At 38.5% G+C, this 15,837-nt stretch overlaps 1 protein-coding gene across 3 annotated transcripts in view; it reads left to right on the top strand.

Moving 5' to 3' along the window:
- Positions 1 to 14,940, top strand: part of TGFBR1 (transforming growth factor beta receptor 1) — a 51,413-nt gene extending 36,473 nt beyond the window's left edge. For all 3 annotated transcript variants that reach the window (XM_033237986.1, XM_033237985.1, XM_033237987.1), the window contains 5 exons: positions 3,217 to 3,384; positions 5,425 to 5,581; positions 7,076 to 7,200; positions 8,224 to 8,354; positions 10,047 to 14,940. In XM_033237986.1, coding sequence (XP_033093877.1) covers positions 3,217 to 3,384; positions 5,425 to 5,581; positions 7,076 to 7,200; positions 8,224 to 8,354; positions 10,047 to 10,172 — 707 coding nt within the window. In that variant the 3' untranslated portion in view covers positions 10,173 to 14,940. The remainder of the gene's footprint in view (positions 1 to 3,216; positions 3,385 to 5,424; positions 5,582 to 7,075; positions 7,201 to 8,223; positions 8,355 to 10,046) is intronic.
- The last annotated feature ends 897 nt before the right edge of the window (positions 14,941 to 15,837 follow it).

Raw genomic sequence — 15,837 nt, 5'->3', positions numbered from 1 at the left:
TGAAACAACTACACTACCATTGTCAATTTTTAAAATGTTATCAAATACCCAGTTAGGTTCAAATTCTATAATTGTCTCCTATTAAAAAAATTATTTATTCAAATTATGATTCTAAGTCCACATGTTGTGTTTAGTTGATATTTCTCTTATGTGTCTTAAAATCTTTAGGTTCCCCCCTTTATCTTTTTTCTCCTCTTGCAGTCTATTTGTTGAAGAAATTGGATTGTTTGTCCTGAAAGGCCTATCATATTCTGGATTTTGCTAATTGAATTTTCTTTTTTTTTTTTTTTTTTTTGAGGCGGAGTCTCGCTCTGTCGCCGGGACTGGAGTGCAGTGGCCGGATCTCAGCTCACTGCAAGCTCCGCCTCCCGGGTTCACACCATTCTCCTGCCTCAGCCTCCCGAGTAGCTGGGACTACAGGCGCCTGCCACCTCTCCTGGCTAGATTTTGTATTTTTAGTAGAGACGGGGTTTCACCGTGTTAGCCAGGATGGTCTCGATCTCCTGACCTCGTGATCCGCCCGTCTCGGCCTCCCAAAGTGCTGGGATTACAGGCTTGAGCCACCGCGCCCGGCCGCTAATTGAATTTTCATAGTGTCTCTTAACTTGTTTTTCTATCTTTTCTAAAAACTGGTAGTTAGATTTAGAAGCTAAACCTAATTGGAGTTTTATTGGTTTTGTCAAAATACATACTAAGGATATTATATACATCCTATTGCATCATATGTGGAGGTGTATAGTGTTTGATTAAGACAGGGGCAGTGATGTATATGATGGATGTAGGTAGCAATTATCAGTGGCACCTGACAGTGCAATACCCTTTAAGTTAAAAAAAAAAAACAAAAAACAAAAACAGGCCGGGCACAGTGGCTCACGCCTGTATTCCCAGCACTTTGGGAAGCCAAGGCAGGTGGATCACGAGGTCAAGAGTTCAAGACCAGCTTGGCTAAGATGATGAAACTCCATCTCTACTAAAAATACAAAAAAATTAGCCAGGCGTGGTGGTAGGTGCCTGTAATACCAGCTACTGAGGAGGCTAAGGCACAGAATCACTTGAACCCGGGAGGTGGAGGTTGCAGTGATTCGAGATCACACCACTGCACTCCAGCCTGGGCGACAGAGAGAGACTCCGTCTCAGAAAACAAAACAAAAATAGCAATCAGTCTGACCAAATCCTTAGTTCTTATTTTCGTTTCTGCCTCTAACACCATTTATTTCCTCCTCCAACTCTTAAAACAACCTTTTCTTTATTTACTATGTTTGGTGACCCTAGACTTTCTTTGTTCCTTTTATTTCTTCATAGTTGTCTTTATTTTCTCAACTCTTACTCTTCTCACTGGTTCATATGAAGGTACTGATTCTGTAAGTGGTAATTTCTTCCTTAAGAACATAGCCACATTTGTGGTTTCAAACTCTACCATGTTGGCAAGTCTCAAATCTCCATCTGAAAGCTTAAAGCTCACCCGGGGTCTGGATTTTGTCACATTCCAAGTTACAAACACAGCAGCACAAAATGTTGGTGAGTTTGTGCCCTGTACTTCTAACCAAGCTGATGCTGTCATCTGGTGGTCACCATGGGAACTAGCCAACCCTACTGGTTCTTCCCTACTCCCCTTCTTTCTTCTTTGTCAGCGGTTAATGTACTTTCTCTGAGCCTAGTCCCTCCACCCCAGTTCCTTTATCTTCTGATTTAGTTAATTCTACCCCAGCAGCCCTTTATATGTATGGCCCCTTATATATAACCTTCCTTCTGCCTTGTCCGTAACCTGCGATTTCCCTTTCTTCCGTCTGCCTGCGTTCCACTTTGTTTCTTGTATTGGTGAGCTTTTCAAAATTCAGTAATGGTTAAGAGGCACGCAAATAAGCTAGTGATGTGCCTATATCAAGGAAAAGCCAGGGTGCAAGTTTGGACAGAATCAGTTTATAAAGTTCATGAAGAACAAATTAATACTAAGTCCTTTTAAATGTACCCAGAAATCTCCTCCAGAATCTTCTGAAAAGTTTCCATTCCTTTCTTAATCTCTTCTAATCAGAGTTGGTTTTCTTCAACTAAATACCTTCAAAATAGAAGGCGGTTTCATACTGTCAATGTGGATTTTTTTCTTTTGTTTTACAACCAGCAGGGAGAGAAAGAGCACAGTTTATGTACTTCTTACCTAAAGAATCTAGTATTCTGTTTTTTAAAATCTTAACAGTCTTACAAAGTAAGACGTTATTCTTGTGTAAAAGGAGAAACAGAGGCTCCTTGGCTAAGAAAGTATCAGTAACAGGCAGGCTGTGGATTCCAGCCAGGTCAGAATGACTCTTAAGCGTGTATCTTTTGCTAGATTGTACTGTCTCCTAATGTTGTAATGCTTTTTTTTTCTTCATGGCTTAATTAAATATGTGGTTTCTCCAGCTGCTTCTAGGTTAAATTAGACTGTCGTGGACCAGTCTAGCCTAGGAGCCTAGCCAGTATCTTTACCATTATTCCTATGAGAAAACGTGTTTTAAACTCATGTATTGGCTTACAGAGGAAATTTTGGAACCCACGTTCCTAGTTGTTTGAGTTTAGTCCCAGCTTTTCCAGCTTTTCTCCTGACATTTCAGTTCCTATTTCAGCTTCCCCATGTGTTAGAGGTATCACTATCTCTCTTTTTCTAAGCTAGCAACCTTGGAATCATAATCATCTTGTCTTGCGTCTTTGTGAACTGTGTACACAATCTGTCACTAAAGCTTGTCATTTCTCATTGAAACTCACTTCCAGTTTTGTCCCATACTCTTCCATTCCCACTGTGGCCACACTGGACTCTGGAGTCTTCTCACCTCCTTCCTTCCCTCTATGTTCCCCTCCTTTTTTTTAACTTCTCTCCTTCCAGGAACAGCCACTGAGCACCCATCCCGACCCAGAGATTTTTCTAGGCACTTAAGAGTGCCAACTCTGATAGTAATTATCTGTGAATACTCAAGAAAGTCACCATCTTTGTCTCTTAAATGGGATTAATTATTATTGCCTTATCTCAAGAAGAGGGGCTTACTCTGAGGAACTAAAGAATGTGTACATAAAAGTATAAAACAAACTGAATGAAGAAGAAAATGTGAAGGAAATACATACAGACTTAAGGTGGCATTATATTGCAGTGTGTGACTCAGGAGTGAGAGTAAAAAGTGATAACCTTTGAACATATAAATCATAAATGGGTTACAGCCCAACTGAAATGTTAATTCTGTTTTACAGACAATGGCACTTGGACTCAGCTCTGGTTGGTGTCAGATTATCATGAGCATGGATCCCTTTTTGATTACTTAAACAGATACACAGTTACTGTGGAAGGAATGATAAAACTTGCTCTGTCCACAGCGAGCGGTCTTGCCCATCTTCACATGGAGATTGTTGGTACCCAAGGTAATTCTATAAGCAGTTCTATTATTTAAGCTTTAAATTTCCATGAATAATGTCTGTGAAAATAGAAGATGGAGGCTGGGCCTGGTGGCTCATGCCTATAATCCCAGCACTTTGGGAGGCTGAGGTGGGCAGATCACCTGATCTCAGTTCATGGCCAGTCTGGGCAACATGACAAAACCCCATCTCTACCAACATACAAAAAATTAGTTGGGCATGGTGGCATGCACCTGTAGTCCCAGCTCCTCAGGGGACTGAGGTAGGAAGATTACCTGCTCCTGGGAGGTCAAAGCTGCAGTGAGCTGACATCATGCCACTGTACTCTAACCTGGGTAATAGAGTGAGACTCTGTCTCAGAAAAAAAAAAAAAAAAAAAAGGAAACAGTGGGTGGCCTAACTGGAGATATTTAAAACAGATTTTTTAGTTGAGAACATTTTATCTTTCAGTTCAAAATTTCAGGTAGAGCTAGGAATCTGGAAATTTGTTTAGAGATTCTCTTGTCATTGTAACAAAACTGTGACTTTTTTTTTTTTTTTGAGTTCTTAAAAGTAGCATTCAATCTTATGATTTTTGAGGATCTCAGTTTCAGAATTCAAGTCCAAGTGAATATATTTTTATGTGTAGTATCAAATGAAATGTGAAAATGCTTTGTAAACATCAGCATGCTATGTAACTATTATCTGGCCATCTAATAATTATATTTGACCTTGAGATAAGGAGACTGCATGAGATAGTTTTACAGTTGAAAAATTAAATACTAAGTTTTAGTTTTGACATTTGTATGCTATAGTTTTTGTGCCATGTGGGATTTCAGATGCCAGCATATCTCTCTACTCTAGCAGCTGTCCACTTGCAACCCAGTGGCTCCCCCACTCCCCACTTTACATACAGCATAAGTGCTAGTTCACATATTAGCTAGCTCCATCTTTGTAATTATTATTATTATTGATTATAGCAGTTTTATTGAGTTATAATTCACATCATCCAGTTCACCCACTTAAAGTGTAAAATTCAGTGGTTTTTAGAATGCTCAGAGTTGTATAACCAACAAACACTATGGTCAATTTTAGAATATCTTCACTCCAAAGAGAAACCCCGTAGCCACTAGCAGTCACTCCCCTTTCCCCCCAAACTCCTTAGCCCCAGGCAACATCTGCTCCTTTTTGTCTATAGATTTGCTTATTCTGCACATTTTATATAAATGAATCATACAATATGTGGTCTTTTGTGACTGGCTTCTTTCACTTAGCATGTTTTCAAGGTTCATTTATGTTGTAGCATGTATGAGCACTTCAGTCATTTTGATGGCTGAGTAATACTCCAGTGTATGGATATACCATTTGTCATGTATCCATTTGTTGATGGACATTTGGTTTGTTTCTTCTTTTGGCCATTGTAGCTAATGCTGCAATGAACATTTGTGTACTTTTATGTAGTTTCATGTTTTTAGTTATCTTGGGTATATACCTAGGAGGTGAATTACTGTATCATATGATAACTCTATTAAATGGTTTGAAGAACTATCATACTGTTTTCTTAAAGTGCCTGTACCATTTTACATTCCTGCCAGCAGTGTATATGAAGGTTCCAAGTTTTCCACACTGTAATTATTATTTTTTAATAATGCATTTTCTAGTGGTTAGTATCAAAGATAATACACTTAATACTGAGTACATTCCAGTTGATAGGGAAGTGATGATCTACATGCTTGGTTCCTGGGCTGCTGGAATATCAGTCTATGGCTAAGTTTCTTAAAAAGAATTCTTGAGGCACCAACAGATAAACCAATAACTTTTTTTGCCCCAGTCTTTGAGTTGTTCATCTTTTAAAACATGTTATTGTCCACATTTTCTTTAAAGAAATACATCAGCGACTTTTGGTGTAGTGATTCTCTTGAGTTAATAATGCCATAGGTATTGTTGGTCAGGTGGGCTGAAATGCTTTGATAATTTGGGTCAGGAGAAGAGACTTTTGAACCTAAAGGTGTGAGTTGTGATTGGTACTACCTTTTAAGCAGTCATGTTTAATTTTTGATTCTTTAGGAAAGCCAGCCATTGCTCATAGAGATTTGAAATCAAAGAATATCTTGGTAAAGAAGAATGGAACTTGCTGTATTGCAGACTTAGGACTGGCAGTAAGACACGATTCAGCCACAGATACCATTGATATTGCTCCAAACCACAGAGTGGGAACAAAAAGGTATACTTTTGAACAACTATATTTAATATCTTCTGAAATCACCTTTTTTCCCTTCTCTTTCATGTATACATATCATTGCTGAAACTCAGCTTAAACTTGTACTTTATTAGATTGCCAACAGGCAAGAAGATCTCATGGTCTTGCCTGCTCTGAAGCCAAAGTTACCTGACTTAAAAAGATGCCTGCTAATGAAATGTTGCCCTTCCAGAAAATATCAGTAGGCATGTTAATTATAATTACAGTAGTAACTAACATTTATAGGGCACCTACTATGTACCAATCATCTGATAGATCTTTTACTTGTATTACCTCATTTAATCCCTTCTCAAATACTGTGCTATAGCTAGCCCTGCTATTTTCATATTTCAGTTCCTGAAAATATGCCTTTCTTGCTTTCTTAGAACTTTTGCACATGCTGTCTCCTGGAGCGTATTTTACCCTACTGTTTCTCAGCTTCATAGCCACCTTTCCTGTAGGAAGTTTTTTCTAGTTCTCAAGACTATTAGGAGTCCCTGCCAGGGGCTGTCATAGCACACTAAACGGGGACCATTGAGGCACTTATGCATTATGTAGTAACTGTTTATTTATTTGCCTGTATATTCTATTAGGTGCAAGCTGCTTGAGAGCAGCCTTGTATTCCCAGCATCCATCACAGTGCCTAATACATGGTAGATCCTCAGTAGATATTTGTTGAGTCCATGAGTCTTCAAAAGAACTTAATTAGGTAGGTGTTGTTACCCTTAATTCACAGACGAGGAAACCACCTTGAGGAGGTTAAATAATACAGTCAGCTTCATGTGGATGATAAGCCGAAGAGCTGAGATTTGAACCTGTGCATTTCTGACCCAAAGCCCTTATCACATGCTGTCACAGCATTTCTTCAAACTACTTCCTTGGCCTTGGAGAGAGCTGGAGAGCCAGCAGCATTAGTCTATTCAAATTTTATGTATAATTTTGAGATTTCTGGACTCCCTGGGGACTCTAAACTATCAAGCCAGCTAAGGGGTCCTTGACAGTGGTTGCTGCAGGTCTCTGTGGGTCCTGACCCATAATTTTCATAGGTTTTTGAAGCTTCAGTATGAGGACTGGCATTCTTCTGTGTCTATTATTTTTTTCCCTAGAGTATATTCCTGCCCTTCCTTTCATCCTCAGTGAGAAGACTTCTAGATTAAAATGCATGGTTTCTACCTAGTACATGTATAGGTGGTATACATTGGGACACCCTTAACAGTCACAATAGTTGTATATGTCTTTCATTGGAAACCAAGATCATGAGGCAGATAGTGTGAGACTGCTATTTTAGCGTTTTATGGGATTTAGTTGACATCATTAATGTGCAAACCAGTGTGGATATTTAATATTTTTCTTGAGTCTAATATTTGTTATGTAATATTTTGTATATATGTCTGTATAGAGAAATGTCTGAAAGGATGTTCATCAAAATGTGGCAGTAAGGGGATGATTTTCAAAGTTCTTTTTGCAATTTTTTTTTAGGTACATGGCCCCTGAAGTTCTCGATGATTCCATAAATATGAAACATTTTGAATCCTTCAAACGTGCTGACATCTATGCAATGGGCTTAGTATTCTGGGAAATTGCTCGACGATGTTCCATTGGTGGTAAATTGCTCCCCTCTCCCCCAACAGTTTGTCATGAGCAGAAGAAGTTGTTCGAGAATTGTCTTCTTTTTCCATTACCTGAAACAGGACGTCACCGAGTGCCAGAGAAAACAAAGGCGATGAAACCTTTGGGAGGGGACAGTGCCATGGTGTGCACATGCACAGCTCTAGCCTAGTGTATTCTCTTCCTGTTTCCATTTGAATCTTGAGACTCATCAGAACCCAAACCCTTGTTATACTGGAATATAGTTCTTTAGAATGGACAGCTGCTTGAGAGGCTCACCTAGGAAGCTGTTTCTAGCATGTACCTGGGTGTCAAATTAATTTTTTTTCTTTGACATTGAGGTTATTTTCTCCAACTTGATAGTTATAGATTACGTACACAGAATACAATTATGTTACCATTGTGTTGTTTTCTAGAGTTAGTTTGTCTTAACTTCTAGCGTTTTAGATGGAGTACTTAGAATGTTTACTCAGGAAACAGTCTCTTAGGCTTGGGGACCTGGGCTTGGCTGAGACCTTAGTGCCTTAGGTGTTTGAAGCAGTGAGGGACAGAGTATTTCTCTGTATTGTAGTAAATAGGATATATTACGGACAGATGCAAGTAGAGAAAGGGACTTGCACCTTAAACTTGCCTCATAGGATTCGTGTCTCACTGATAGGGTCTATATATCCCTGTACAAGTGAGAGCCTGTGCACTTACAGAATAGAATCTCATTTGCTGCACAGTAGGGTTCTAGGGGAAAGTGTCAATCTGGTGGTCACAGCTCACAGTTTACTGTCATTTCAAATAGGCTTTATTGATCTCATGGCAATACTTAGTTTCAAGGTATGGGCAGAATGTCAACTCAGGGAAGTGACTTGTTGATACAGATTTGGATGAGATAGAGAAAGCTGTAATCTCTGTTCCACCTCCCTACTTTAGTAATAAGACACTGTAATAGGCCTCTCAGGCGATCTTTTTAATGCCTTGGCATTCGCTGAATAAATTCATCAAAATTAATTTTTTTTAAACTGATACAGGAATTCATGAAGATTATCAGCTGCCTTATTATGATCTTGTACCTTCTGACCCATCAGTGGAAGAAATGAGAAAAGTTGTTTGTGAACAGAAGTTAAGGCCAAATATCCCAAACAGATGGCAGAGCTGCGAAGTGAGTATTTCCTTTTGATATTAGGCAATTTTCTAAACAACTTCTGCTTAGTAAGCAAAAGTTTGCTGCTTTTCTTTAAGAAGTTTCTTTTTCATAGCAGTCAAACCAATGTGTAAAAACAGAATAATTTGGTTCTCATATTCAATTGTAAGCACATTGAAAGGGCCGTGGAACATTTGCAGTGGCCTTTAGTGTATCAGAACATAGTTTAGGTCTGCCGGGCAAACTAAGGCACATACTTTTTAAATGAATGCCTCCCTTCAGCCAGGGCAACCCAGAATAGTAGACAGTTGCTGGACAGGAATTAGGAGACCTGTATTCTAGACCAGCCTGACTACCATTTCAAGGGTCTGACTTGGAACAAATCACTTTAGTTCTCTGAACCTTAATATCCCTTTGTAAGGTGAGGAACTCAGATAAGGCGATTACAAAGGTGTTTCAAGTGATTTTCCGTTTTATTCATCTAATTGCCCAGATGACCATTAACCAGGAATTTAGGGAAAATGCTTTTTTTCCATCAGTGTCTGAGCTTCTCAGCCTGAGCTCTAACAAAAAGTTTTAGAAATGTTTTTGTAATTGTAAATTTAAAGATTCGTAAGATGAATTTTATTTAACCTCTCCTTAGTTGCTAGCTGTTACTATTATAATATTGGTGAAGCAGGGCATATTCCTCCAGGTTTGAAGGTTTGTAGCTTAAAAAGGCTATAAAAAGCTGTTCAGTTCAGTAGTTAGTTTTACATCTTAAACTGCTGTAGGACTCAGCAGAACCTCTGATAACCAAGAGAGCTTGCTGCCTCCAACAAAATCACATCTACAGGCCCAAATAAAATGTATTTCAGAATGCTCAAGGAATTTGCATGTGACATACTTTTTTTTTTTTTTTTTTTTTTTTTTTTGAGGTGGAGTCTCGCTCTGTCGCCCGGACTGGAGTGCAGTGGCCAGATCTCAGCTCACTGCAAGCTCCGCCTCCCGGGTTTTCGCCATTCTCCTGCCTCAGCCTCCGGAGTAGCTGGGACTACAGGCGCCCGCCACCTCGCCCGGCTAGTTTTTGTATTTTTAGTAGAGACGGGGTTTCACCGTGTTAGCCAGGATGGTCTTGATCTCCTGACCTCGTGATCCGCCCATCTCGGCCTCCCAAAGCGCTGGGATTACAGGCTTGAGCCACCGCGCCCGGCGCATGTGACATACTTTAACAAATGAGAGTGCTGCTAGGTTTTGTCTTTTAGATATTTGATCTACTCCGGAGGCTGAGGTGGGAGGATTGTTGGAGCCCAGGCTGCAGTGAGCTGAGGGCATGCCATTGCATTCCACTTTGGGCGGCAGAGTGAGACCCTGTCTCAACAAAAAAAAAAAAAAAGAAAAATTTGATCTGGATACTTCAAAGTACAAACTTAAAATTTCAGTGTGAGGTCAGATTTCTTCTTTGCTTTGCCCAGCTCTGGTTTAGGATTCGACCTCTTCAGGTTTGCTAAGTGAGGTACTCTTTGTCTACCTGCTTTCCAGCACTGGCATCAGTACCCTATTGATGGAAATTTGTGAAATTTCTACTCATTTGCTATTACAAACAATGCTTAACAACAACAACAAAGTGTATATGGCATTTAAAAAGAAAATTTACAGGTAAAAATTCTTATCCAGACCAATGGAAAATGGTGCATGCATTAATTTTTTTTTTATCGTATTTTCTTGTAGGCCTTGAGAGTAATGGCTAAAATTATGAGAGAATGTTGGTATGCCAACGGAGCAGCTAGGCTTACAGCATTGCGGATTAAGAAAACATTATCACAACTCAGTCAACAGGAAGGCATCAAAATGTAATTCTACGACTTTGCCTGAACTCTACTTTTTTCTTCAGATCTGCTCCTGGGTTTTGATTTGGGAGGTCAATTGTTCTACCTCACTGAGAGGGAACAGAAGGATGTTGCTTCCTTTTGCAGCAATGTAATAAAGTCAATTAAAAACTTCCCAGGATTTCTTTGGACCCAGGAAACAGCCGTGTGGGTCCTTTCTGTGCACTATGAACGCTTCTTTCCCAGGACAGTTACAAAATGTTGTGTAGTCTACCTTTATTTTTTATTAACAAAACTTGTTTTTTAAAAAGATGATTGCTGGTCTTAACTTTAGGTAACTCTGCTGTGCTGGAGATCATCTTTAAGGGCAAAGGAGTTGGATTGCTGAGTTATGATGAAACATTTCTTATTATTAAAGAAAGTGATTTGCTCCTGGTTAGTACATTCTCAGAGGATTCTGAACCACTAGAGTTTCCTTGATTCAGACTTTGAATGTACTGTTCTATAGTTTTTCAGGATCTTAAAACTAACACTTATAAAACTCTTATCTTGAGTCTAAAAATGACCTCATATAGTAGTGAGGAACATAATTTATGCAATTGTATTTTGTATACTATTATTGTTCTTTCACTTATTCAGAACATTACATGCCTTCAAAATGGGATTGTACTATACCAGTAAGTGCCACTTCTGTGTCTTTCTAATGGAAATGAGTAGAATTGCTGAAAGTCTCTATGTTAAAAACCTATAGTGTTTGAATTCAAAAAGCTTAGTTATCTGGGTAACCCAAACTTTCTCTATTTTTTTTTTGAAGGGTTTTTGTGGTATGTCATTTGGTATTCTATTTTGAAAATGCCTTTCTCCTACCAAAATGTGCTTAAGCTACTAAAGAAATGAAGTGGCATTAATTAGTAAATTGTTAGCATGGTCATGTTTGAATATTCTCACATCAAGCTTTTGCATTTTAATTGTGTTGTCTAAGGATGCTTTTAAAAAATCAAGTGGCACTCTAGATACTTATAGTACTTTAATATTTGTAGCATACAGACTAATTTTTCTTAAAGGGAAAGTTTGTCTAGCTGCTTGTGAAAAGTTATGTGGTATTCTGTAAGCCATTTTTTTCTTTATCTGTTCAAAGACAGTGTTATTTTTTTAAGAAATGAATTACATTTAAAATTAGAATATGGTTAATGTTAAATAATAGGCCTTTTTCTAGGAAGGCGAAGGTAGTTAATACTTTGAATAGATAACAGATGTGCAAGAGAGTCACATTTGTTATGTATGTAGGAGTAAACGTTCGGTGGATCCTCTGTCTTTGTAACTGAGGTTAGAGCTAGTGTGGTTTTGAGGTCTCGCTACACTTTGAGGAAGGCAGCTTTTAATTCAGTGTTTCCTTATGTGTGCGTACATTGCAACTGCTTACATGTAATTTATGTAATGCATTCAGTGCACCCTTGATATTTGGGAGAGGTGGTAGCTAAAGAACATTCTGAGTATAGGTTCTTCTCCATTTACAGATGTTTTTGGTCAAATACTGAAAGCAAACTTGTCATGGTCTTCTCACATTAAGTTGAAACTAGCTTATAATAACTGGTTTTTAATTCCAATGCTATGAAGTCTCTGCAGGGCGTTTACAGTTTTCGAAGTCCTTTTATCACTGTGATCTTATTCTGAGGGGAGGAAGAACTATCATAGCTGTGAGGCAAGACGTCGACTTTATAGTGCTATCAGTTCCCCGGTACAGGGTCAGAATAACCGACACAGTATTTTGGTCAGGAAGAGAAGTGGCCATTTACACTGAATGAGTTGCATTCTGATAATGTCTTATCTCTTATATGTAGAATAAATTTGGAAGACTATGTGGTCTTAAAACCAAAGTAAGTTTAGAATGAGTGACATATTACATAGGAATTTAGTATCAATTTCATGTGTTTAAAAACATGGGGAAAGTGCTTAGAGGTTACTATTTTGACAACAAAGTTGAGTTTTTTCTGTAGTTACCATATTTCATTGAAGCAAATGAATGAGTTTGAGAGGTTTGTTTTTATAGTTGTGTTATATTACTTGTTTAATAATAATCTCTAATTCTGTGATCAGGTACTTTTTTTGTGGGTTTTTTTTGGCGGGGGGGGCATATCTAAGCCTACCAGATCTGCTTTATGAAATCCAGGGGACCAATGCATTTTATCACTAAAACTATTTTTATATAATTTTAAGAATATACCAAAAGTTGTCTGATTTAAAGTTGTAATACATGATTTCTCACTTTCATGTAAGGTTATCCACTTTCGCTGAAGATATTTTTTACTGAATCAAAGATTGAGTTACGATTATACTTTTCTTAACCTAAGTGGATAAAATGTACTTTTGATAAATCAGGGAATTTTTTTAAAGTTGGAGTTTAGTTCTAAATTGACTTTACATACTATTGCAGTTAATTCCTTTTTTGGCTAGGGATGGTTTGATAAATCACAATTGGCTAATATTGAAAATGAAGGTAACTTAAAAGGTGGGATGGATCATGATTACTGTCGATAACTGCAGATAAATCTGATTAGAGTAATAATTTTGTCATTTAAAAACACAGTCGTTTATACTGCCCATCCTAGGATGCTCACCTTCCAACATTCAACTTGGCTAAAACATCTTCTGGTAAATTGTGTGTCCACATTCATTTTGTCAATAGCCAGGAGAAATGGGGATGGGGGAAATATGAATTAGTGGGGCATAGACATCCCTGGTCCATCCTTTCTCTCTCCAGCTGTTTCTTGCAACCTGCTCTCCGGCTTGCTGGTCCCTGCCAGAGGCCGTTGCCTCCCCCACAGCCTTTTGACTGAAGAGCAGCTTTGGAGACCCAGAGTAAAATGGCTGATGGAAGTTGTGGGACATACTTCCATTTCCTTTAGTCATTAGAGGTGGCAGGGAGGGATCTCTAAGTTTGGAGATTGAGTAGATGAGGCTTGGGATGCCCCTGCTTTGACTTCAGCCATGGATGAGGAGTGGGATGGCAGTAAGGTGGCTACTGCAGTGGGAGTCGTGCCAGAAACAGTGGCCAGTTGTATCCCCTATAAGACAGGGTAAAGTCTGAAGAACTGAGCCTGTAAATCTGCTGTAATAATGATAGTGCTCAAGAAGTGCCTTGAGTTGGTGTACAGTGCCATGGCCATCAGGAATCCCAGATTTCAGTTCTTATTACAAAATGTAAGTGGTCACTTGGCGATTTTGTAGTCCATGCATGAGTTACCTTTTTTTTCTGTGTCTGAGAACTATCAGATATAGGCTGTTTCGTAAAACAAGATGGCAAAGAGATCATTAAAGTGCACAACAAAATCACTGTCCCATTAGACACGTCATCCAAAGCTTATTTTTATTCTTGCACTGAAAGAATTGTAAGTCAACTGTTTGTTTCTTGACCATGGCAGTGTTCTGGCTCCAAATGGTAGTGATTCCAAGTAATGGTTCTGTTAACGCTTCGGCAGAAAATGCTAACTCAGATATTTTGAGATACTAAGGATTATCTCTGGACATGTACTGCAGCTTCTTGTCTCTGTTTTGGATTACTGGAATACCCATGGGCCCTCTCTCTTAAGAATGCTGGACTTCTAGAACATTATGATGATTGTCAGTACATTAAACTTTTCAATCCCATTATGCAATCTTGTTTGTAAATGTAAACTTTTAAAAATATGGTTAATAACATTCAACCTGTTTCTTACAACTTAAAAGGAACTTCAGTGAATTTGTTTTTATTTTTTAACAAGATTCGTGAACTGAATATCATGAACCATGTTTTGATACCCCCTTTTCACGTGCCAACGGAATGGGGTGTTTGATATTTCTTCATATGTCAAGGAGATGCTTCAAAATGTCAATTGCTTTAAACTTAAATTACCTCTCAAGAGACCAAGGTACATTTACCTCATTGTGTATATAATGTTTAATATTTGTCAGAGCATTCTCCAGGTTTGCAGTTTTATTTCTATAAAGTATGGGTATTATGTTGCTCAGTTACTCAAATGGTACTGTATTGTTTATATTTGTACCCCAAATAACATCATCTGTACTTGCTGTTTTCTGTATTGTATTTGTGCAGAATTCTTTTGGCTTAATCAGTGTAATCTCTGCCTTTTAAGATATGTACAGAAAATGTACATACAAATTTCCATTTAAGTCGAATGATACTGAGAAGCCTGTAAAGAGGAGAAAAAAACATAAGCTGCGTTTCCCCATAAGTTTTTTAAATTGTATATTGTATTTGTAGTAATATTCCAAATGTAAATAGGAAATAGAAGAGTGATGCTTATGTTAAGTCCTAACACTACAGTAGAAGAACGGAAACAGTGCAAATAAATTACATTTTTCCCAAGTGCCAGTGGCATATTTTAAAATAAAGTGTGTATGTTGGAATGAGTCATGCCATATGTAGCTGCTGTAGATGGCAACTAGAACCTTTGAGTTACAAGAGTCTTTAGAAGTTTTCTAACCCTGCCTAGTGCAAGTTATAATGTTATAGCATGTTTGGGGAGTGTCCTCCTGTCTGCAGGTGTGTCTCTGTGCCTTGAGGCTTTTCTCCACATGCTTAGGGGTGTGGGTCTTCCAGTGGGGCATGATGGACTGTCTACAGGTGAACTCTGTTGCCTTTGGGTCAGCACATTTGTTGGTCTCCTGGGGGTGAAAACTTGGCTTGACAAGAGAACTGGAAAAATGATGAGATGTGGTCCCCAAACCCTTGATTGACTCTGGGGAGGGGCTTTGTGAATAGGATTGCTCTCACATTAAAGATAATTACTTCAATTTGAAGGCTGGATTTAGGGATTTTTTTTTCTTTATAATAAAGACATCATGAGGATATGGAGCTTTTGTTGAAAGTTGGAAAAACAGTGCAAGACATTCCCAGACAAATATTAAGATAATTTGTTGCCTATGGACATCTACCTTACAAGAAATACTAAATCCTTCACACAGAAAATAAATGACACCAGATGGTAACCTGAATCCACAGGATGAAATGAAGAGCACCAGAAATAGTGGATATGTGTACAAATAGAAAAGACTGTATGATTGTATTGCTGCCATAAATTACTACAACTGTCCTGGCTTAAAGCAACACCCATTTATGATCTCACAGTTCCGTAATTCAGAAGTCTGGGCATAACATAGCTCAAGATGGTTCTCTGCTCCATATTTTAAAAGGTCAAAATGAAGGCATTGGCTGGGCAACATTATTTTCTGGAAGCTGGAGATGAATAGGCTTCCAAGCTCATTGAGGTTGTTGGCAGAATTCAGCTCCATATGGTTGTAAGGTTGGCTAGGGGTGGTTGTCAGTTTCTAGAAGCCACTCACGTTGCTTGGCTCATGGTTCCCTCCTCCATCATCAAAACCAGCAACAATGGGTTGAATCCTTGCACTTCTCTCTGATCTCCCCTTCTGCCTCATATCTCCACTGTCTCTTCCACTGCATCTCTCTGATGCTTCTGCTTTCCTCTTCTGCTTTTAAGGGGCCATGTGGATAATCCAGGATAATTACTCTAATTAGTAACGTCAGTTTTACCTGCGAGGTCCATTCACAGTAGTACCAAGATCAGTGTTGGATTAGATAGAGAACGGAAATCTTGGGGAAATATTTGCCTACCAAAATACAAGTTTTCTTTCAATAGCATAAGACTATATAGTAATTACAACACCATACTGTT

The sequence above is a fragment of the Trachypithecus francoisi genome, unplaced genomic scaffold (assembly GCF_009764315.1).
Source record: "Trachypithecus francoisi isolate TF-2019V2 unplaced genomic scaffold, Tfra_2.0 Lachesis_group16, whole genome shotgun sequence".
Lineage (NCBI taxonomy): Eukaryota > Metazoa > Chordata > Mammalia > Primates > Cercopithecidae > Trachypithecus > Trachypithecus francoisi.
This window is presented reverse-complemented; position numbering and strand designations above follow the sequence as displayed.